We start from the raw sequence: 22,399 nt of genomic DNA, 5'->3' as shown, positions 1-22,399 counted from the left end.
CCAGATGGAAGCGGATGAGAGACAGTCAGATAACGTCGAGCAATTAAATTGCGATCATATTCGGGCTAGGACTGATCCTTCGGAGGCATGAGCGAACTCTATACAAAGGAACGACTCCTCCTTCCTGTCTAATAGAGGCTGGTTAACGAGCCTATGAGCGAACGAAAGGTCAGGAGAATTTTGCACTCTGAATCGACGGGCAGAATCCATATATATTTTCACAGGATTTGCCATCCTCTACTAGTCCCCGCAAAACTTTACCCTTTGATTTTCTTTCTATTTGGCTGCTATGGCAGCGATCACGGCCTAGGGGCGGCTTTAACTTTTCGACCAAGGACAGGTCAATTGCAAGGTAGCCAGTACAGAGTCGTCTTGGTCTAGTGTCCGAGCGATGGCCTACTAATAGTCTATTTGGGACAGTCTATCTTGCTGTATACAAGGCTCGGTAACGAGAGACCTGCGATCATTAGGGCGCTCTTGGTATCCACAGTCTCATGTGTGTGCCGAGTTGAGTTAGACGCTACTCGGTCGGCGCGCATGGCCGCCTGGCTACAGTCATGGAAATAGAAATGATCATAGCACGGGATGTACACAAACCGCACAAGGTATTGTACATCTTTACGTCCACGAGGCTACGAGACTAATGTATACACAGCCAGAAGCAAAGATAAGATCCTCCCCGTATCGCAGAGCATATCCTACATCGGTGGCATCCTCACCAGATTTGATTCATGCCTCTAACATCGACATCCGACCTGCATGATCTCCCACAGCCTCGGTGATATCTCCTTCTCCCAACGGTAGGGCAGGACACCATTCTGGCGATAGCTGCTTCGCTTCCTGATCCTTCGCTGATCCCACACCACGCAGAGGGAAAGCAAGCGTGAGCTCCGCCTCTCCTTCCAGCACTTGCGACGTTGAACCGAATGAGGCAAGCCCGACGTCTGACATCGGCCGGAACTGTAGCGGGCCGTCGACGGCAGTAATTGAATCATGGGAGCTCCTCCGCAATCCCTTGGCGGCGTCGTAGATGCTGAGGTTCAGGCGCATCTGCAAGGAAAGCATGATCGGGACCATGCAAAGCACTGTGAAAGCTTCATTATAGGGCACCGAGAAACGGATTGCATGGAACGTACGTTGCATGTTTGCTCCCGAGAGAATCTCGAGCGCCTCATCTCTCATGAAGTACAGCACACCCGTCACGAAGACAGACATAGGATACAGCAGTCCGGACTCGACCGTGTAGGCCAGGAAGCGTCGATTGAAGCTCTCCGTCTCCGGTACAAGGTGTCTTATCGAACGTATCGCCAGCATGAGTCGCACAGAGATCATGACCGTGATAATGACGTTCGTGAAGAAGCTGAGGATGAAGGCAGTTGGGGCGAACTTCGCAAGGAGAGGGCTATAGAGGGTCGAGCCTGTTGGTGACGTTCGGTAGGAGTATATCAATCCGATCCATGATACTGGTGGGGGGAACGGGAGTTACTTGTCTAGAGTATCACAGCAGTAAGGCGTATACTTGGACGGACCTATCGTGGCAATCAAAGATATCCCAGGAGCGATGATGACTGCCCAACTCCGATGAAAGATGACATAGAGTCGATGAATCTGCACTCGTTGATGACATACTCTTGACGAATATGATGTGTTATAGCCTACCATCAAACCGTCTGAGAGAATCAACGCAACACCATACGCAGCATTCTGAAGCACATTCGTGATTTTCCTGCGGTTGTTGAAGTATTGATCGGCAGACTTCCTCCGGAAGAAGGCAACATCGATACTGCGCAGGACTGAGACCTAGTGATATTTCCGTTGAGTACACTTCCACGGGGTGCTTAGAGCGAATTTGTGGATCCTTACCAAATGTATTGTACAGAGCAGAAAGATGACAAAAACCAGACTGGTACACACCCGTTGGGTTTTGCTTGGTTTCTTCTGTTGGGCGAACAGACAGAGCAGCGTCAACAGTAGGACTATATTGATGCCTACACACAACAACGTTGGCCAAGACGATGAGATCAGAATCTGAGACGAAGACTTACCATAGAGCAAAGTTTCGTAGAATGCACCAAATAAACGACCTTCTGAGAGTGTGAACTGGCTCATGGTGAATCTCACCACATATGGAGAGGAGAGTCAAGCAAGCCTGCAGTTATTGAAGCGCCATCCATGTACCATCCTGGTTTAATAGAGTTTGGGTATGAATGTTCGCAATAGTTATTTTGACTTGGGATGGAACGATCGCCCAGAAACCGAGTAAACTGAGTGAACCCTTTGAATTATCTCTTGCTGCCCACGACGCAGGGAAAGCTTGAGGCTTGTATGAAATCATGCATACTTGCTGTTGGGAGTTCGCGAAAGAATGTCCGCTGGTAATGCGAGCACCTACGATCGTGCGTACATGAGATATCTTGCAAGGCACCGTGACTACGTAGAAAGCTGGAACAACACCGTGCCGGGGAACAGACACAAAGTAACGCTTGAAGAATGCAAGAAGGTCAGTTATTCATGGTAGCAGTATCAAGATTCCGTACAACATACGTCAGACGCTGGCCCAGGATGGAAGCCGAAGTATCTGCCGAAGGGCCTGGGGCCAGCACACTTATTCATCGTTCAGGGCGAAGTAAGAGCGAAATGTGGTTGACAGAGGCAGCCATAAGAGGCAACTTTCGGGTTTGCCACTTGGCTATGAGACGGTGTCGTTGGTCACTAAGCTGCAGGACAGTATCTCATGATTGGCACCATGTCCCATTCCGTGCTCGGACATTTCGCATCTCCGAACTTGTACGTCTGTGCTTCGTCCGTGGTCTTCTATCAAGCGCACAAGCCATCCTTCGGAGTGCACAAAAAGCACAGGACTTGCAAGAACACCCTTCCCTCCGAAGCTGAGCGAGAATCCTCGAGCCAATCACAGATTAGTTTTAATCGGCAGTTGAGCGGAGAGACAAGAATCTGTAAATCCCCAAAATTCATGTGTGCTTCCATGAGCGGCGGTTCTGGACAGCTCGCTTGTCAGCTAGGACAGACGCTGTGGCGAGGAGTGCACTATGCCAAGAGCCTCAGCATCTGTTACAGCACCCGATATGTGGTGGTATATCTTGAGTCGGAGCCGTGATATCGCCGACACTGGTCATTGCAAAGTCAAAGTTTTCTCGTTATGGACTTAATGCTTCGCTGTATTGAAAGGACACGTTCGAATATCCGCATGAGCGAAAGAATGGCTAATTCAGACTAAATAATAGCTCTAATTCAGGATTAACTAGAGGACTTACACTTCCCGGGAATGATCTACCAGGGTCGGGTGTTTCTGCTCAGTTTCTCCTATATTCGACGAAACTGGTAGCCACTGGGTATGCTGCAGCTTCTTAGACCTGGGAATGTTGCCGCGGAGGTTGCTCGTATAGAGCATAGACATATACCTGAACAATGTTAGCAACGGTCAGTTCAGTGTGACTGCTTACTGCCAGAATGGAGGACCTGCCTCGACATACGGTAGCTCGTGTTGGAACCGTATCGAATCCAACAGCAACTATTGAAATTTGTTAGAATAAAGATATGTATCCTGTGAGATTTCGGACTTCAAGTTGAACGACGCAAGGATTAGTCCATGTACGAATTGGATAGCGAAAGGAGTAACAAGGGAGGATCAAGAGCGAGGTGGCCGACAGTTGATAGATGACAGCGAGATGAATCAGATGCGTGGACGAAATTCAGCAAATGGAGTAACTGGGAGGGAGAAGAGAGGAGTAGGTTATCAAAAGTGAGACGTAGAAAGTCGGAAATTTCAGAACAAAACGCATACGACACTGAGTGAAGTGAATGTTCAGTTGAGCCGAAAACAATATCTGTAAACTGACTGGCACAGATTCTCAGATAATTCAAGCGCAACAGCTACATGGAACCTACGTAGAACACAACGTTAAGCTCTTCTGCGGTTCGCAACTACAATTGTACTCAAGGACGTGCTTCGCAACTTGGATCCGGTGCATGCGTTACACTCGAACTCAAGGTAAACTCTAAAATAACTTCTGCGCTATCGTCGTCAGGTTGGCTTGACAGTGTTTGTGTTTTTGTGTGGCCTTCAACGGCCTCGTGGACTATTATCCTGCTAAAATTAGCCTGATCCCGGGGACGTGGCCACATAAATATGTGGTAGACCACGGTTTCGAACACGGTACGGTCTAGGATGGATCCGCACCAGCTTGTGTCTAAGATGCCGTGAGCCAAATAGACGGACTGTGCCAAAGAAATGGCATCGTCGAATCTTTGAGCTGTGGCGACAGAAGCAGCGGCATACACTTCAAACTTTCCCCGCTTCGGCGACGTTCATCTGTATATCATCAGCAAGCCACGACGGGACAGATTGTTCGATCGTGGTCCATGGCACTATAGCTTCCGCAGGAACATGCGTATAAGCCAGTAGTGAGAACGTCAATGATTTAAACGCAGCATTACATCTGTACAAACCTCCTCAATTGCGTCCAGCCTTGGAGCTTGGGACCTTGAAGGTGTCAAAAAGTTCCGGGGATAGCTTTACTCCAGAAAGAAGGTGCGGTAGAAACCTACATGGCCGACGTTCTGGCGAGTATGATAAAATCGAGCCCGAGATCTCAGCTCGAAGTACGGTTTCGCAAATTACCGGTGGCAACGCGTCTTCACTCGTCCTATTCAATGGAGAACACAGCTGTGGCACTGGCAGATGGCCCTCGTGCAACAGTGGACCTTCCAACTAAGAAACATCCTCAGAACAACTTGAATGGTACCGCATTGATGTTTCATTATACCTGAAAATTTCTCTGAATGGAGGGACCCAGAAATGTGTCAGATTCTAGTCTTTGAATTCGGCAACTTCCGTCGAAATTGCGGTCGGCTCCCGGGCCCGGGACGTACGTGCACATCGTTAAATAGCAACCCGTCCACCCTGTCCTCCCCCACTCAGTAAGGGATTATTTTGTAGTCTGCTTACCCGAGAAAAATTTAAGCTCTAGTAAGTAATCGTAAGCCCATTGATTTGAGGTCGCGCAGAAGACTATAGATCCACGACCTCAGCATGGTCCTCACACCGGGAGATATTCCTCTGGGGACCGGACCACCCACCCGGGAGGAATTACTCATCTATTACCCTGCGAAATTTACCTGGAAGCAGTTAAAGACGTTCGTCAATTCGGGGTAGGCCCATAAGTTATTCCTAGTCACCCTTCCAATCCCATTCTCACCTCTGCCAAGTGATCTACGGCTGCTCCAGCGCGACAAGAAACTGCATCTTAGATTCTCAGAATATATGAAAGGTATTCAAGCGCAGTATGGGTCCACGGGTATTTCCCTTCTCTGCGTTTACAAGTTTATTGTTGACTGTGGATGTGCGCAGTGAACTATCTTCTCACCAAGCGTTTGCGGTGGGGAGAACCTGATAGGCAGTCGCGCCTTTGCTCTCTGCTAGACGAAGATCATTCTGTACTCGATGGACTGGACAGCGATTGTAACGAGACCTCCACCGAGCTTCCGCCCATTTCCGCCGACGCGCCCCATCATTTCACCGCGGATACTCCCCCGGAGCTGATCAGTATCATTATGAACGATTGGCCGTACTCCGGTAAGCTACGTCTCGTCTTTCCACGGGCATGCTCTACTAATATTTGAACAGTACCTCCGGAGGTCGAGCACATTCTCATCTGGACGCGTCTTCCCCTCCTTCGTCCATCGATCCCGCCCTCCATTGCGTCTCACCTACTAGAATACGGATTATGGGGCTTCACGGGCAACACCGAGCCCCCGCCCTCACCGAGCACGCTCCCAGAGTGTCTGCCTGCGCTTGCAGATTGGAACTTCACTCCAGACAACATTGTGCATCCTCCTCCGAGGACGGAAAAAGAAGAAGCTCTTCTGCGTGAGACGATAGATGAAATCTCGGAGTTTGTGCGACGGAAGTGGAAGGAAGCTGAGTGGGAGACGGCATGGTTCGTGAATCCCTCGGTATGTGGGAACATACGTGATGCGGTGCCAAAATTGAATTTCCTTGGTTTTAAAACAGAGATGGCAGAGTGTTCCGGGTTTGGCACATATACACGTCCTTGCAAAGCATAAGCCCTCCGAGGAGATAAATTCCTCTGACAAAATCTCACGCAAATATATCTAATGCATGCCGTATTGGCCTGTTTATCCATGTTCTTGGATATATACCTACCATCTGCATAGATACAGTTTGTCCTAGTTTTCAGTTGGCTCTGCTCTGCAGTATGCGAAGTCGTGATGATGAAGCACATGGTCGCGACGCATGTTGCACGTGATCAGACGCGTTCAGTTATCTCGATATGGTAATTAAAGCGAACCTCATCAGATTTCTTGACCACGAACTATCTTCCGATCATGGCACGCGTTTTCTCTCTGCAAGGAAAAGGATTGAAGCTCAACACGAGAGCCGATATCGAGCCATACCTCAAGGACGTCCCAACAACGATCGAGGAGATCCACCTCGGAGGAAACACCGTCGGAGTGGAGGCGGCGCAAGCACTTGCAGAGTTTCTCACAAAGACGACCGCTCTCAGGGTGGGTGATAGCTCCCTCGAATAACTATGTCTTTATAACGCTCCGAGCTCTTCTAGATTGCTGATTTCGCAGACATCTTCACCGGACGTCTGATCAGCGAGATCCCACAAGCACTTTCCGCTATTTGCGATGCACTCATACCCAAGACTACCCTTATAGAGATCGACCTCAGTGATAATGCTTTCGGCGGACGATCCGTAGACCCAATGGTTCCCTTCCTCTCGCAGAACCGCTCTTTCCAAGTCCTGAAGCTGAACAACAACGGCTTGGGACCTGCAGGTGGCGCAACTGTGGCCGAAGCTCTGCTGCGCTCCGCTGAGCTCAGTGCCTCGAAGGGCGAGCCCTCTAACCTCCGCATCGTCATGTGCGGGCGAAATCGTCTAGAGGACGGTTCCGCACCCGTGTGGGCCAAGGCGCTTGCTGCACATGGTCGACTGGAGGAGGTGCGCATGCCGCAGAACGGTATCCGTATGTCGGGTTCAGTCGCGCTCGTACATGGGCTCTCAGGCTGTCCGCGACTCGCCCATTTGGACTTGCAGGATAACACGTTCGGCGACGCCGGCTCGTCGGCAATGGCCGCGTCTCTGCGGTCGTGGCCCGCGCTGAGGCATCTGAACCTGTCCGACTGTGTGCTTGCAGAGGAGGGTGCTGTGTCCCCAATTGTAGAGGCACTTGCGGCTGGATCGAACCCCAAGCTCGAGGTACTGCAGCTGCAGAACAATAACTTGGAGACGCAGTCGTTCGCCCTCCTTGCGCAGGGCGTCGATATGCACCTGCCGGTGCTGAAGACGCTTGAGGTGCAGTGGAACGAGATTGAAGAAGATGACGAAGGCATCGAGGCGTTGCACGGATCGTTGAAGAAGAGGGGAGGAAGGCTTATCGTTGAAGATGAGGAGGAGGAGGAGGAGGAGGAAGAGGAGGAAGAGGAAGAGGAAGAAAAAGAGGAGGAATCCAAAGCCAAGGAAGAAGAGGAGGCAGAAACGAATCCTACTCCTCCTGTACCCGCACCGAAGGCTGCCGCTAAGGATGCGGCGGATGAACTAGCAGATTTGATGGGCAAGGTCGAAATTCGGTGATCGTCTTTCCAATGGGCGTAGTGGCCTCTTCATTGTATACCATAGCGTAGCGGCACTTATCGGTGAAGGTACCCATCTGTATCTTAGAGTTATGGTAGAGCTGAATCTCCCAAATGCAACGCGCGCCAACCTGAGATCGGTACGAGATCTAGGGCGACGACTCACTAGAGGTTCCGTACACGGCAAATCTACTAAATATTCCACAAGGTGCAATTTACCACCGTCTTGCGTCCCCCCAAATTGGCGAGACTGCTTTATCAGAATTCTGCAGGCCCGGTGAGGATACACACTTGGGGTCCGTTGATATACTTACTGTAAGCGAATCATAGTAAGTTCTCCCGTAGAGTTCTCTTAGACTGACCGAGGAAGATCGCAGTTGGATCTGCATAGAACTTGAAGACAAATATCATTTGGAGCTCCATCATCAGCCAAAAAATGTCACTTTCGAAACGGTGTGGAAGGCCTCCGCAGCACAGGGCTTTCCAGCCCGGGAAAAGGCATATGGACCTCCTACCATCCATCAGCCGAAGCAGCGGATTGGACAAGGATGGTGATGCGTAAGCCCCATCGATGTCCTGCATAAAATTATGTGAAACCATTCAGCATACTCCAACAGGCTGACAGACTTCACGGTCCAAGAAGAATACCGTGAATACATTCAAGGAAAGGTGTGGGCGCCGTATTAATTTCCACTCTGGAGGCTGATCTTCGTCGTCCAAGTTGGAAGAGTATTGGCGGCGTCGTGGTGCTCCAGACGCAGAAAAAGGGCGACAAGACGTTGAGCAGAACTTGCTCATTTTGTTCCGTGAGTGGACGAGTTCAATCTTACATCAGTGGTCTGGATCTGAGGAATTCTCAGGCAAGCTAAGAGAAGGAGTTCTATCGTCCAATCGCAGTGACGAATTTGCTTTGAAAGGTACACAAACTCGAGATATTCTTCCGCTATATGCGTGACTTTTTACTGACTGCTCATTTCTGTAGTCTATGAGACTTCCGTCCACCTCTCTATCTTGTTCCACAGCCCAGGGCAAACCACATCAACTCTTTCACATCTCCTCCCAGAACTCTATCTGCGTGTCTTTCCTTCACCTCCACCATTTGCAGATTCGGGCCATCCTGCGTTCCCAACAACCATCCTCGCGCTCTTGCACAACCTCATCTCGGGCTATCCGTCGCAGAGCCGGTACCACGAGCTGTTGCACTCACTACCACGTACTTTTCTACCCCGTGATTCAGACGCATATCGATGGATGGACGACTTGACTCGCACTCTCCGCAGGCGTAATTACGCGCGGTTGGAGAGGTTAACACAGCGGGACGCATTCGCAAGTTTTGCCGCGCCTGATAAAGTCACGTCGTCCGGCCATGCTGGCAAGGACGGCTCGACTGCAGACGCGGATAACCGGGCCAAGAGCCTTCACCTTGAGGCACTATGTACACTCGTCGATGCTGTACGCGCCAAAGCGCGCGAAACAGCATGGCGTATCTTGCGCGGCGCTTACCGCGAACTAACCTGCCCTCTTCCCGGACGCACCGCCGAGGTACCTCTGACGACCAGCGAGTGGCTGGCCCGCTCACTCACTCTGCGGTCTGTTTTACCGCAACGTATCGATCATAGTATATCCATCGCGCAGCTGGTGGACGACTGGTTGAATGGCAAGTGCAAGGAAGGGGAAGTGAGACGTAAAGAAGGTATAGAGGGTAGGTGGATCGTGTGCAAGGTTCCCGTCAAGGCGTGAAAGACATGATGTTCAAGAGATACACCTCCCTTCGCGTTACATTGAATATAATACGGAGCATTATGCTGTATTCTTCCTCACGAGACCGAACTTGTCGACTACGACTTGGACGACATCTTTCCACTCGGTCATGGCTCCTAAGCCTGCGCATGGTGAGCAAGATTTCGGGAGTCCATACCATAGAACTCACCAATGTCACCGCAGGCGAGGGTCTTCCCGATTGGACCGACTACGTTGTATCCAATGACCTCACGTACGACGCGAATGTGCTCGCTTGTAAGAGGATGTTCATACATCAGGGTGTTCATGGCGGGAAAAACGTATGTCGATGTGGTAGGTGCCAGAGCGCGCAGCAGTGAAGTCTAAACGGGCAGCAGGGTCGATTTTCTTGCCAGACGAGGAGATACAGAAAAGCCGTACCGCTAGATTATCGCATATACCACTCGCAATCTTTGCGAGTGTATTTGCTGAGCAAGGCGCAATAATGACGATGTCGGCCCACCTCCGCAACTCAATGTGCAGAATGGGGTCGCCGATGCGAAACGCTCCCTGCGGCAAATGTCACAGAGGCAATAAAACATGGTAACTATACGCACATCTTCTGTCCATTCATCTTCGTCTCGCCACACTCGAGCGCCTGCTCTCTCCACGGCGCCGACGTCGAAGAATGCAAGGGAAGGCTTGGTCGATACGACCTCGACTTTCACTGCCCTATACTGCGGGACGAGTATCGACCATCAACGTAAGGAATCAGCCAAGGTCAGCATCCAGACAATGCATGCAAGAGTAGTTAGCACCGACGGACAACAACTCAGACACTATCAGGGGGGCTTTGATGGATGCCACGCTGCCTGTGGTCATTAGCAGAACATGTGTGCACCCCGGCCTCCGCTCATCCTCGGCAAGAAATGTCCTCTTCACCATGTCGCAACGTTGAGCAGCAAAACTGGCAAACTCTTCGGTAGATTCGCGATTGACATCCGTGACCAGTCACGTGGCCACCGTCACTGTTCGAGGGAAAATTGGTCATTCCAAGGATTTTCCCCGCAGGCGGGCCGGAAAAGCGCCCAGGGTTTTCTTCCGACCTGCCAGAAGAGGCACCAAGGATTTTCTCCTGCCGCTGCCAGTAGTATTCTCGGTGATCCTGTATGGCCGACTCTCTCGAAGATTTTATTCTCTATTCTACTCCTACTATTATGTGCACCCCCTGTTTTAGTTAATGTGTAATTATTTACATTGTGTGTGCTGCGTCAAATGCGTTCAAAGAAGATACCCACCAACTACCTCAACTTCCTTATCTGGATCCATGAGCTTTAAGCATTCACGTCGTCGCTCGCTTGTTCGCTTGCCTCTTAAGAAAATCCTGATATGTTGACCTGATCTTTTCATTAGTGTCATTTCCGACACAGATTCTGAGCCAATACCAGATTGTGAGTAGAAGAAGTAAGTGTTCTTGGCAGCCCCTGTTAGCTAATCCACTGCCCGCTCGAGTAAGCACCAACTTGAATGTTCTCTCGTTCCTCCATCTGCACGTACATACAGCGGATACAACAGCCATGTCCCCGCATCTTCACGGCACCTACCAGCAAGCCTTTTGCTCCTTGGAGGGAGCCTCTGGCAGCCCGGAGCTCGCCAAAGTATTCTTTGACACCCTCACATACAATCGGTCAGTCTGCTGCGTCCCCCTGACTTCCTCGCACAAAATCTCGGAGAAGCTCACTTTGAACGAAACTCAAGTCATTTTCGAAGTCATCGGACAGATTGCAGCCGGGGAAAATAATTTCACATTGGGCGACATCTCCGGCTCTGTGCAATCTCGATCAGTTGCATCGTGCTGGATCGAATGCCGACCCGATTTTATTTCGCATATTCAGTGGCGCAGGATCCCGGATGCCATCAAAGCGGTTGCTGCTGCAGTCCCTGGACCAGTGGACGTCTCAACAATGATCCGTGTGGACTCCGAGACAGATACCATTAAGCTGAAGGTCCAATGGAATCGTGTAAGTGACCGAGTTTTTTTGCATGTTAAAAGAACCCACAAATCTTCTCACAGGCTTCTAGCGTGGCCATCCCCATGTACGATGTTGCCGGAAAGCTTATGGAAGTTGAAACGGCAGACCTTCATGGTCGCCCGGTGCGAGTGTTGTTCTGGATCCACTGTGCGGAGCTTGGCAAAGGAAAGCGAGCACTGCTTGCTGAACTTATCTATCTTGTTGACATCTAATGGGTATGTGACTTCCCTTTCGACACAGACTGAGTCTAATGGTCATATTTCAGTTGTAGGAGCAACACCATTTCACAAAAAAAATGGCCGGTTGAGGAGGTGTCGAAGCCTGCCATCAGCGGTGGCATTCAGTGATCGCACACTAACATATTTTGTTGCTATGGTATCAAATACTGTATTACTTGTTTTTGAATTGTACTATACTTTTTAGCGAAATAAACATGTTTCAGGTCAGTCCATGAAGTCCTACGTCAGCTATATGCTAAGGACAAGACCTGGCAGTGATCGCCGTGCCCCTAAATATTCCCATCGTCAATTTTTGCCCCTCACCTCCATCCTCCATGTCTGTGTTTGAACCCGAGAGTGTCCTAGCACAGCTGAGGCCCTATGCGAAGAAGAAGAACTTTGAGAAGTCATGGAAAACTGCAGTATGCTTACTATTTTTAGCGAAGACTTAAACACACTTCTCAGCCCTCTCGGTTGGTTGAAAACCACTGGAAAGCATGGAAGCGAGCACGTTCAACTCAGTCACAGTACGCAGAGCAACTCGAATGGGAAGCTCACATTGTCGAGTACATTAATTTTGTCTATGATGAGACGAAATTGCACGGGAATTCAAAGAAGGACACGGCACCTTCTCTACGTGGAGAAATACCACTTCTCGGGCCTCGGTTCATACCGTCATCCTATCTGCACCTTCAGAAGCGCGATCCTACACCAAACATCATTCCGGAAGTTGCTTACCTCAAGCCTGTCAATGTTGTTCACCCCTTCTATTATCCCGAATTAGCGCGATGCCCTCAATGTGATGCGGATGACACTGAATGGTCAGGATGGACAGCAACAGGTCATCGTGAGGTTCATGGTGTCTCTCAAGAGGAGATGGCACTGGGATTCCAGCTGCGCTGCACAAAATGCAAGCAACGCGTTAGTGAAAGTGGTGATGATGAAGGCATGTACTGTTTTTCGACGACGAGTCACCTGTTCTGGGGGAGACATGAGCACTGGGAGATTCCATGTCAGTATTGACACACCGGCTTATCTCGAAAAGAGAGGAGACTCACTGCTTAATTGTAGTGACAATTCCATACTGTCTCTGGAGGTGTGCAGTCACACGAGACCTATTTGATTTGATTGTCGAATTGCGTCCATCAATGACAGCAGCGGGTCTCGCCGAGAACATCAAACGTGAGTTCAGAAAAGTCCTGCTCTTCTCTCTGCCTGCTGACTGATGACGGTAAAGAACTCCACTTACTGGAGTATCATCGGCAACACATGATGTACCTCCAAGCTTACAAGCAACGTCGCAACCAGCCGAAGAGCATGGTCACTCCACCTCCACTCTGTCGTTTCTCAAATCCAGCCCGAATTTCAATTACAGATGATTTGGTGACCGATATATATGCCAAATTCAGTGAGACAACACGCCAAAAGGAGTCAGAAGACTACTTACAGACTTTGGCTGGTGCGTTCCGGTCAAACACTTCATTGCTTGGGAAGACCAGACTAATAGACTTTCAGCGGTGTGCATCTCGATGGACCACACCTTTCGTGTAGCAGGGAAGGCATCTGTTGTCGACGGCAAGAGGAACCACTTGAAGATGATGAAGGGCGGTGTCCTGAGTGTCATCAATGAGAATAATGAAATCATATCATGGGTACACACCGCCTTTTCGAGTGGAAAGATCAGTCTCTAACCTATGTTTTTGTAGTGCTTCTGTCAGACTCAGACTGCAGGAGAGATGGAGGAGCTACTTATGGGACTCAAACGCTGGCTCGGAATCCTTGAAGTGTCCGATCCCGATATGGCCATCGTTGACAACTGTTGTCAGTCACGCAGTGCAATCGTCAAACCATTCCCTAACATACATGTTGGCTTGGACGTATGGCATTGTCTGATGAGGCATGTCTGTCCTCAGTGCTGCAGGGCTGTACTCCAACTGACCTTTTGACTCACAGATATCTCATCTGTGTGGTTGACGGCGCTAAGAACTCGCTTTGAACTGCTGTCGCGCGTGATATTGTGGACGCGATTTTGAAGATGACTGCGGACAAGCACAATACGGCCGTTTACTGGAATCAGAGTGAGCAGGAGCGAAGGCTGGAGGCGGCATACCAGAAGTGGGCAGATCATGGTGGAGTATGGACTGCTGCAGCAACAAAGGTATGATCCAAATGAAATCTTCAGTATGTACTTACTCACCGGTTGCACTCAGGTTCACCTAGATCAGCTCAGTCATGTGCGAAAGGGATGCCTCACACGCCCTCGCCAAGACATCCGGGCAGATGGTAGTCACATCGAGGGATCACACAAGGGGTGAAATGGCTTGCAGCGCTCTCAAGCCAGTGGGATTGTTGTTTTCTCGGAATTGTGCCATGACTTTGTCTTGCATCGCAACATACGGGTATCGTTCAAAAGTGCCTCTTCAAGTCCATTCCTGCGTGCGACTCTCGGCTCTCATCATATCCACCTTGTGAACAGTATAGCAACATTTTGGAACTCCCTGCTCACCGAAAACAAGCAGGCCTCAGGTACAGCTTCAAATCTTCGAAGGATCCCGGAGCTCCAAATTGTTGCCAGTGGCGAGACATTTGGTCTAGTGAACACCAAAAGTGCTGCCAACTACCACAACCTTCTCGAGCTCAAGAACGAACCCGAAGAGGAATTGTATGACTTGTCGGCACAAGCCGAGCTCAATGTCGAGGAGATGCTTCAACAGATCGATGTTAACCCCGAACTTCTTCGGCAGGCTCTAGCTAGTGGCTCGAAGACTCACCTCACTGCTACTGCTACTGGCTCGAAGTCGCAACTCTCTACCTGGTCTGATACGTCCGATCTCAAGCAATCGGATGTAGCGTGTGTATGTGGTGCAACAACGTACAGTCTGGCTAGCATGTCAGACCCCTCCACATCCACAGCAGTGGTGCTTGCCACGCCAATCTCTTGTACACCGCCATCTGATGTCATCGACGTCGACTCCGAGCTGCACGTACAGAGTGCGAGAAAGCAAAAAGCAAAATGGCTGACCTTCAATGTTGAGGTACGTTAGCCACACCGGTACTCAATTATTCGCTGACCTTTCATCTATGATTAGAGTGAAGAAGGCTCACCATCTGTGCCGAAAAACGCTCCTGTGCCCACGGTGGGCAGCTCTTCTCAAGCCGGTAAGCGGAAGGTTGTCGTCGATGGGCCCAATGAGGACAAGTGGGCACAGTCATACTCTGGGCGAAGTCTACAGGATGCACATGCTTTGGAGTACATCAGTGCTGGCAGCAAGCGAGTGAAGTTAAGTGTAAAGGGGTGGAAGTCCGCATCATTGGTGAGTCCTGAGGTTTAACTCCACTAATGAATGACTTTGACATGATGCATAACCAACCTCTTGTCAGGCGGTGCACAATCCTCAGGTTGAATCGGGCAAAATGGCCTCCCCCTCTGGCAGTGGCACTAGTACTAGTACCAATGGCGTCTCAGCAGGTATTGTCGACTTTTTCAGTTCAACACGTCGCACGACTGCTGGAGCAGCTTCCAGCAAAATCCTGGCGAGACAACGGCTGCTGCGCCCTGCACCCGATTAGAATTTGCCCTTCCTCTGCTCAATATCTCAGGGCTCACGGCCTCTCAATGTCTTTTCTCCATTTCCACTGGTGTTTATGCCCTGTCTCTCACAATCTCAACTGACGATGAGTTCTACTTGTTTATGGATCTACGAAGTGAGCAGCGGTGGGTATCCTATGACATGACTCCTCGGAAATGGGTTACCGCTGCAAATGACTACAATCTCCGGCTTGAAGCACTCAACCGGTCGAAGGCAAAGTCTACCATCAGGAAGACACCACGTGCACTCATGGAGAAGCTCGGCGAGATCGAGCCCAAGCTTTTGGTGCATCTTGCTTCAGGGAAATTTACCTGTGCGTGTGAGTGACCTGCACTCATATTTGTACTGACATTTTGTTGTCGCACCGCCAGCAAAGCACACCAACAATGAAAGCTTCTGGAAGCGGCACTGTAATGCGGTGCCCATGATATTGAGGGACGAGAATGGCAAGACTAAAAAGGCATGTACTCGCAAGCTTTGATGCCCACGTCAGGCCGTCGACTGACTGCTATGCTTCCTCTGCTCCTAGACTACCACTCAATGCAAGACAAATACCTGCAGCTGCTGCAAAGTCATTATGTATCCAGGCCTGGAAGGTTCAGAGATCAATCACAAGAGGTCATACTGCTCGGATGGCGTCAAGCAGAGGCCCTCGAAGATCCAGCTGATGGCTGTGGGGGGCCAGATCCAAACTATTGAAGAAGACTTACCGAGCTGGCCCCAACCATTGGGTATCTTCACGGGCGGCACCACCTTCAATCCGGACATCTTCCTGGAGACACTCCGGAAGATGTATGACGAACTCGTGCTCAAGCGTGAGTCAGGTGGGGCACTTTCAATGGAATATGCCGCCTTCGCGACGCTGCTCAAGAAGCGCTTGAAGATCTTCGATGAAAAGGATGGCCCTGCTGCTCTGTTCGAGCTCTACAGGGCCTTAGTGCTGAAGCCGAATCGCAAGGAGCTGGTGGTCGAACGGGACAGCATCAGGTACCTGCGTGTTGATTGCCTCAGAGAGGGCTCACTGAGCGGCAGTGGTGGTGGTGGCGACGGTGGCGGTGACAGCAGTGGCAGCGGTGGCAGCAACAGTGGCAGCAGTGATAGTGGCGGCGGCGGCAGCAGCAGCAGCAGTGACCCGAGCGACCACGACAGTGAGCTGCATGCTATCTGAGTCCACGCGGGGATCCTAGTTTCTTTGATTCTACCGCTTTAAGTTGTGGCAGTTTTTTCCTCTTTACTACATGTCTACTCTACCAAAATTTAATGACCTAAGTATGCTGTTCCACCGGTGAAGATCCGCACTGCATGGGCTGTATTTTTTTGCTGTGTTCCGATTCTTCATCCTAAGTTTAGCGCACATGATCGCGAGGACCAAATTGGTCCTGGCACTCAGGGTTAGGGTTCCGATTTGTTTCCTGGAGTGAAGCCGACCAATTGGTCGACCGATTGGTCCCCCCCCCTTGGCATGGCGGAGGTGCCTGTTCGAGCCTCACCTCACTGTGAGCAACGGCGAGCTCACTATGTGGGATCCAGGCGCGGGGGCGCCGTCACTGTTTTTCGCGATGCGACCCCTCACCATCTCGAGCCTTACAATCTCCCGCCTCACCTCACTGTGACCATCTCCTGCCTCACCATCTCGAGTGTCACGATCTCCCACCTCATCTCACTGTGAGCGACAGCGAGCTGCACTATCGGAGCGATGCCTGCACACGATGGGGCTCACTGTTTCTCGCGGAGCAATTTGATCCCTGCACCCATTCTCGAGAGCGCCCTTGAAGCGCGGGCCTCGCAATGTTTCTCATGGAGCGACACCTACTGTGTCGCAGTCTAGCATACTGTGCAAGGCGTGTGTGCATTCTCCTAAACTTTCTGGACAGAGTCGCGAGTATGTGACATGTATGCTAGAGCCGCTGCTCCTGCTACGTCACGTCTCTTCCCGTGTACACCTCTCATCGCGTACCGTCTCCCCGCATCGTGAGCCCAGCGTACAACACGCGAGCAACCTTCCGCGTGGTCGTTTCGATGTAGCCGTCGCGTGTACAGCCCACGCGTCGCCCGCCGAGTCTCAGGCCGAGTGTGTGCTAATTCTCCCAGACCATCTCTGGACAAAATTGGGAGCACGTGACGAGGACGCGACACCCCGCCCCACAGCGATGAGCCTGAAGAGCACCAGGTATGGCGGCCGTTAAAAAATGCAAGTTGGCATGTCACAGGTCACACCCTGTGAACCTAAGGTCATTGGAGTACAGTAGTTTCTAGGCTGTAAAGAGGTTGCATCCACGGCATTGTAAGGGCAGTCACAGTCTTTGACATTAGCCCAGGATTAATGTTGAGACTTTGGCACTGCTTAGGCACTGGTGGCAAATGCTTATAAAATGCATATCCAGATGCATGCCCATATGTACATGGTTTACAGCAATGGGAACTGTGGTGGGGCTCTTTTTAGGAAAGTAATTGACTGTTGAGGGTATGCAGCTATTGGAATACATGTACTAGCATTAATTCTAAGCATGTTTAGATAGTACATCTATGACCACAGCAAACACAGTCCTGACATATGTGAGCTCGAGCAGGAGCACCCATCTCCTATGCTTGTGCACACTTAAGCCCTACAAATCCCAGGCAAACAGTTTGGGGGTAAATCACGGGTTTCAGTGTGTGAATTTGCGGGCAAATCACAGCTGCACAGTGTTGCAGATGCACAGCCATCACTCGTGCCTCCTGCTCTAGCTCTAACCACACATCCCCTCATGATATGCTTCTTGATGTGTGCACGCACACTCACCGTCCATGCCATACTGACACAGGTTCTTCCAGACTGAGTGCATGCAGGCGATAACTGGCATGTACAAGGTGACAGACCCACACAAGGGAGGTCAAGGGTTGATGCTTTCCCAGTGTCAGTGGCCAAAACTTGTGAAGTGCATTGACAGATGAGAATGGTGTCTTGGATAAAACACAACTCAAAACAAAATCCTCCTGAGGTCACTGGACTTGAACAAAGTTGGGAAATATTCCTTAGTGTATTCAATGTAGTAATTGCTTGGTTACCTGGTAGTAATCAAGTGTAAGAGTGTGTGTGTGAGTAAGACGGAAAGACTGTCTTGTATTAAGACAGAGAGTATGACCGAGTAATAAGTGGCCAAGTAAACAGATGACCGACTGACAGATGACTGAGTTATGACTTGCTTGATGCCTAGGATGCTATACCTGAATAACACTGTATTCAGATAAGTATGAACTTGAGTATATACCGACTAGTGACTACTGGGGTGAGAAGAATGTCCTATACTTTTAGGACAACATATTGTGAGGTTGATCACTACTACTCACTCAGCTGTTAGGCCATGGGTCACAAGCGCATGAGGAGCTCATGCGGTTGGGGCCATATATTTATACTACACAGTAATTCTAGGAGATTCCAGTATGTTCTCCGACATACCTATGTGCTGACTAATATATGTTTCCTGATTGGGAAACCACCAGCCCTAACACAACAGAATTCCTCTGCAAGTCCAAGTGGACTGCCAGGGTTTATATACTAAAGAAGGTGAGAAAATCTAAATAATAGAAAAGTGCCTTCAATAGAAATAACAATAGAAAATGTGATAATAGGAGTCTGAGTCATAACAATAAGAAATGACTCTGGATAAAAAGAAAATAATTACAGTGCCGCAAAGGTCTGGTCATGTACAACTTCACACCCTCCTTTTCAATACCTATTATACTACACACACTACTAGTGACTTCTCTCCCCCTTCCAGCCTCTCCAGCCCAAGCTATGCATAAGCATCATGTTCACTTCAACCCCCTCACCAGCTCCCTCACTAGTTAGCTATGTTAGTACAATGTCTATCATAGGGCCCTTGCAGACAAATAAATTTGAAGCCAAAAAAAATGTTGAGCTGCAAAACTGGCAAACAGCTAGGTTGACAACAGCAAAAAATGATGAGTGAGATAGTTCCAAGAGACAAAATAAATCACTAGCCCACCGCGGGGGTCGAACCCGCAGCCTTCAGATGGGAATTTTGGCGGGTTCGACCCCCGCGCTTTAAAAGTCTGACGCTCTATCCGATTGAGCTAGGCAGGCTTGTTCAATCTCCCTACATCATTATATTTATACGGCTGGAGCGTAGTTCGGTAAAGTGCTAACGAAAGTACATTAATATCTCGAATAGCTACACTTGCCGGCGAAGGCAGTCTAGCTGTGTTAGGTCCACATGGGCTCCAACCGTACGAGAAGATTGCACAAGTTTGCTTCGAGGCAGAGGAGCGCATTCTTAGCAACACTGTGCATGATCGAGTCCATGCACCGGGACACTTCTTCTAGTGTACCCAATGCATGACCGATCAGTGGGGCATCGGCGTGCAGCCAGCCGCGTCTGAAGTGCACCATCAGAGAGCATCCTGATCTTCTTCCATGGGAGCGCGCTTCGGTGTTAACTCCCGTCGTCAGGACAGTGCGAAATACGCGGGCGGTCGTCACATCCTGCAGCTCTTCAGGTCGTGGTAGATTGGTCAACCTTGTTGGAGCGATGTTTCTGCGAGACGAGAAGCTCTCGTGCGCTGAAATTCTCCAGCGATAGACGTCGTGAAGAGTCGTCCAGAGGATCCGAGATCGCGGTACGACTGCTACGCATTTTTAGCTCGGTAACTTCCCTGAACAAGATGTGGATACGTACACGTGAAGCACGGGCAGTGGTAAACATATCGGCGAGAGCCCCGACGTGGCCGGCGGTGACATCGAACACAGCTTTGATGAAATCCTCGTCAACGCGGGAACGTGCACAGAGCGTGTTCGCAAAATCCTCGTACTCCCCGGGTGTGAGGAAGAGCCCCCACCGGCTGAAGGCGACCTTCGCGCGCTGCAAAGTGACTCTTCGAACCGGGGGGGATGCGAGCACGTTCGTCCGAGCGTCCGGATATCGAGGGTCACCATAACTCGCAAACAGGATCACGCGCATCCAAGAGCTTGGCCCGATTTCTTTCAGAATCGAGTTCCAGAACCCGGAGTACCAGTACGTGTTCTGCACTTCGCCAATGATCACAACACCATCTTCGACGAAGCCCCTGCGTTGCAGCAGCCACCCTCGGTAGCGGTTATACTCGTAGCGGATAGACTCCGGCCACGAGCCAATCCAGCACACGACCGTGTTCGGCTCCTCAGCACGAATGTGACCGAACAGCAGTGCAGCCAGAGTGGTCTTGCCGCTGGCCAGCGTACCCCGAACCTGAGTACCTTTGGAGTCAACCGCTCTCATAATAAAGAAGGAATATGCCCGAATGAAGTGATAGCGGTTGAGCGCTTCATACAGTGCAGCGACGGTCTCGGTTCGTAGGATGTGCGCTGACGCCAAGTATTAGCCCCCGTCTAACTGACGAGCAAGGAAAACTCACGGCCAAGAGGTGGAGGACTAGATGCGTCGTCCACAGCACGCTATAGTAATAAAATCAAAAAACCACACATTACAATAGTACGAAGTTACTCACCCGCCACTTTCGATCACGTCACAACAACCACGAGAACGCGCACCCTATCCCGAGGAAACTGCGCAGGACCACGCGGCAGGCACTTCATGCAGATCGCCGACTTCGCCTGCGATATCCTCCACGTCTTTCATCCGTAAACTCCCTCGCATGAGCTTGTTCTATGCGCAAGGGAGCGGCTGATCCCGAACCCTTCCGCTCGCCGGAAGATCTCCGCCCTCGCCTGGCACCAGTCCACGCGCTGGGCCTTTGGGACGATGACTCTGAGTCTCAAAGGACGATGGCAAAGTTCATGGAGGATATCATATGCGATAGTGGACCTGCGACGTGTCGGCCGATATGACTGGTACTGCAACTTCATGAGCGTACGGAAGTGCGCTGCAGCCGAAGCCGGGGTGTTCAGGGAGGATATCATATGCAGCATTGAAGTCGATCTGCGACGTTTCGTTTGCCATGACTGGTACAAGTTCGTACGAGCGCTGCAGCCTAAGCCGGAGTGAGGAAGTAGGGATAACAAAGACCTATCTACCTACGCCTGGCGCGACCAGCCTGCTTCTTTCGTCGGATAGACATATGCGGGCTTGTACGAAGCGGGTAGTTTAAAGGGGAGCGGAAGGCGCAAAGAAAATGCGGACACCCCATTCTGAGTGGAAATTGCTTGGGTTGGAGCTGGACGACGGGGGACACGTGGAGCGCAGGGACGTAGGTTGTCTGTGGTGAAGTACGCCCTGTGGCTGCTGGAGATCGCCGGTGCGGGTGCTGACTCGCGGTCTTCTGGAGTCTGCATGCTCGACCCTTCGACTGGGTGCCACGAGCTGGTGCCGCGGCTGGAACGTTGGACGGTGCTCGACAGTGAGCGGACGTCGAGAGACGTGCTCGCGTCCGCTGAGGCGCAACACTGAAGGCGGGGTGTAGTACCCACGATGATGACGTTGACGGACGATCGCGTGGGTGGCTTTGCGGTGTGGGACGGGGCAGCCGCGCCGCGGGGAGAGGTATGGGCGTGCCGTAGTATCCTGGCTCTGCAGTAGTTGGTGCACAATATATATTTGTTCACTCACGTTCTGCATCACCTGCCGTCACCCATCCGGTCTCTTTAGTGTGTTGAGCGCGCGAATGATGCGTCACGTTGGTGATCTGCAGTCCGGCCGGGCGGAGGGCGTGTGCGTCTTCGATGTTGCGTGGCATGCGATCGCGTGCACTGCGCGTTTGAGTGGGCGAGGTGAGACGAGGACGCGGGGCGCGGAGGACGAGTAAGGTGAATTGCTGCCAAGTCAGCATGCATCGCGCGTTATCAAGGTCGAAACATATCTGTGGACCCTGCGGGCCTGTATGCAGAAAACGTAGCGTCCGTGTATGCGGAACGGTTCCCCGGCGCTCCGCGCGTTGTGAGCTTCGCGGGTGTGCGCGCGTGAGAGGTGCAGATGGAGGGAAGGATGGACACGGGCGAGAACCGGCGAGCGGACGCGCCTGAGCTGGCAGAAAAGGGAGAGGGAGACGATCGGAGGTTGGGCTGCTGGAGGAGAGCACGGAGGCGGCTCTTGGATATGCATTTTGGGGTCGTGTCGACGTCATCTGCCGCGCTCCCATTGGTTGGCCGGGGCCCCGACAGCGAGCGACGCTGGGCGCGACAGCGAGCACACCGCCGCTGGCCGCGCGGGAGACGATGACAGAGCAGCGCGGTCGCTGTAGTAGCACCGCAGCTCTGACCGTGGCAGAGAAGGGTGGGTG

At 51.2% G+C, this 22,399-nt stretch overlaps 10 protein-coding genes and 1 non-coding gene across 11 annotated transcripts; 6 read left to right on the top strand and 5 right to left on the bottom strand.

Moving 5' to 3' along the window:
* Positions 1–153: 153 nt before the first annotated feature.
* Positions 154–517, top strand: SCP_0501140 (hypothetical protein; the record flags this gene model as incomplete). Its single annotated transcript, XM_027758180.1, has 3 exons — positions 154–168; positions 225–352; positions 421–517. The coding sequence occupies 3 exons, from the start codon at positions 154–156 to the stop codon at positions 515–517; spliced, it is 240 nt and encodes a 79-aa protein (XP_027613981.1).
* Positions 518–729: 212 nt separating this feature from the next.
* On the bottom strand, positions 730–2,109 carry SCP_0501130 (predicted protein; the record flags this gene model as incomplete). The annotated part of the gene is made up of 6 exons (XM_027758179.1): positions 730–1,085; positions 1,137–1,463; positions 1,530–1,608; positions 1,660–1,800; positions 1,864–1,988; positions 2,046–2,109. 6 exons carry the CDS (start codon positions 2,107–2,109, stop codon positions 730–732), a joined length of 1,092 nt encoding a protein of 363 aa, XP_027613980.1.
* A 1,057-nt stretch (positions 2,110–3,166) lies between these two features.
* SCP_0501120 (hypothetical protein) lies at positions 3,167–3,492 on the bottom strand (the record flags this gene model as incomplete). The annotated part of the gene is made up of 3 exons (XM_027758178.1): positions 3,167–3,224; positions 3,276–3,422; positions 3,485–3,492. 3 exons carry the CDS (start codon positions 3,490–3,492, stop codon positions 3,167–3,169), a joined length of 213 nt encoding a protein of 70 aa, XP_027613979.1.
* Positions 3,493–5,053: 1,561 nt separating this feature from the next.
* Positions 5,054–6,139, top strand: SCP_0501110 (hypothetical protein; the record flags this gene model as incomplete). The annotated part of the gene is made up of 5 exons (XM_027758177.1): positions 5,054–5,172; positions 5,230–5,318; positions 5,372–5,596; positions 5,648–5,976; positions 6,035–6,139. 5 exons carry the CDS (start codon positions 5,054–5,056, stop codon positions 6,137–6,139), a joined length of 867 nt encoding a protein of 288 aa, XP_027613978.1.
* A 230-nt stretch (positions 6,140–6,369) lies between these two features.
* Positions 6,370–7,625, top strand: SCP_0501100 (Ran GTPase-activating protein; the record flags this gene model as incomplete). The annotated part of the gene is made up of 2 exons (XM_027758176.1): positions 6,370–6,549; positions 6,606–7,625. The coding sequence occupies 2 exons, from the start codon at positions 6,370–6,372 to the stop codon at positions 7,623–7,625; spliced, it is 1,200 nt and encodes a 399-aa protein (XP_027613977.1).
* A 435-nt stretch (positions 7,626–8,060) lies between these two features.
* SCP_0501090 (hypothetical protein) lies at positions 8,061–9,364 on the top strand (the record flags this gene model as incomplete). The annotated part of the gene is made up of 5 exons (XM_027758175.1): positions 8,061–8,182; positions 8,242–8,293; positions 8,346–8,430; positions 8,485–8,541; positions 8,607–9,364. The coding sequence occupies 5 exons, from the start codon at positions 8,061–8,063 to the stop codon at positions 9,362–9,364; spliced, it is 1,074 nt and encodes a 357-aa protein (XP_027613976.1).
* Positions 9,365–9,424: 60 nt separating this feature from the next.
* SCP_0501080 (flavo protein) lies at positions 9,425–10,288 on the bottom strand (the record flags this gene model as incomplete). The annotated part of the gene is made up of 5 exons (XM_027758174.1): positions 9,425–9,507; positions 9,555–9,726; positions 9,785–9,913; positions 9,961–10,080; positions 10,166–10,288. The coding sequence occupies 5 exons, from the start codon at positions 10,286–10,288 to the stop codon at positions 9,425–9,427; spliced, it is 627 nt and encodes a 208-aa protein (XP_027613975.1).
* A 632-nt stretch (positions 10,289–10,920) lies between these two features.
* On the top strand, positions 10,921–15,164 carry SCP_0501070 (hypothetical protein; the record flags this gene model as incomplete). Its single annotated transcript, XM_027758173.1, has 14 exons — positions 10,921–11,364; positions 11,418–11,498; positions 11,800–11,818; positions 11,871–12,016; positions 12,060–12,606; positions 12,666–12,776; positions 12,832–13,053; positions 13,110–13,246; positions 13,301–13,471; positions 13,630–13,752; positions 13,805–13,905; positions 14,008–14,629; positions 14,684–14,908; positions 14,976–15,164. 14 exons carry the CDS (start codon positions 10,921–10,923, stop codon positions 15,162–15,164), a joined length of 3,138 nt encoding a protein of 1,045 aa, XP_027613974.1.
* A 597-nt stretch (positions 15,165–15,761) lies between these two features.
* Positions 15,762–16,352, top strand: SCP_0501060 (hypothetical protein; the record flags this gene model as incomplete). Its single annotated transcript, XM_027758172.1, has 1 exon — positions 15,762–16,352. One exon carries the CDS (start codon positions 15,762–15,764, stop codon positions 16,350–16,352), a length of 591 nt encoding a protein of 196 aa, XP_027613973.1.
* Positions 16,353–19,166: 2,814 nt separating this feature from the next.
* SCP_t0501050 lies at positions 19,167–19,271 on the bottom strand. Its single transcript has 2 exons — positions 19,234–19,271; positions 19,167–19,202 (listed from the first exon to the last, which is right to left on the bottom strand). It is a non-coding gene; the product is annotated as a tRNA-Lys (tRNA).
* A 428-nt stretch (positions 19,272–19,699) lies between these two features.
* On the bottom strand, positions 19,700–22,258 carry SCP_0501040 (hypothetical protein; the record flags this gene model as incomplete). Its single annotated transcript, XM_027758171.1, has 8 exons — positions 19,700–19,813; positions 19,864–20,528; positions 20,579–20,618; positions 20,672–20,677; positions 20,989–21,154; positions 21,202–21,553; positions 21,610–21,684; positions 21,730–22,258. The coding sequence occupies 8 exons, from the start codon at positions 22,256–22,258 to the stop codon at positions 19,700–19,702; spliced, it is 1,947 nt and encodes a 648-aa protein (XP_027613972.1).
* Positions 22,259–22,399: the final 141 nt, after the last annotated feature.

Source organism: Sparassis crispa (genome assembly GCF_003851025.1).
Source record: "Sparassis crispa DNA, contig_000004F, whole genome shotgun sequence".
In the NCBI taxonomy this organism is placed as follows: domain Eukaryota; kingdom Fungi; phylum Basidiomycota; class Agaricomycetes; order Polyporales; family Sparassidaceae; genus Sparassis; species Sparassis crispa.
This window is presented reverse-complemented; position numbering and strand designations above follow the sequence as displayed.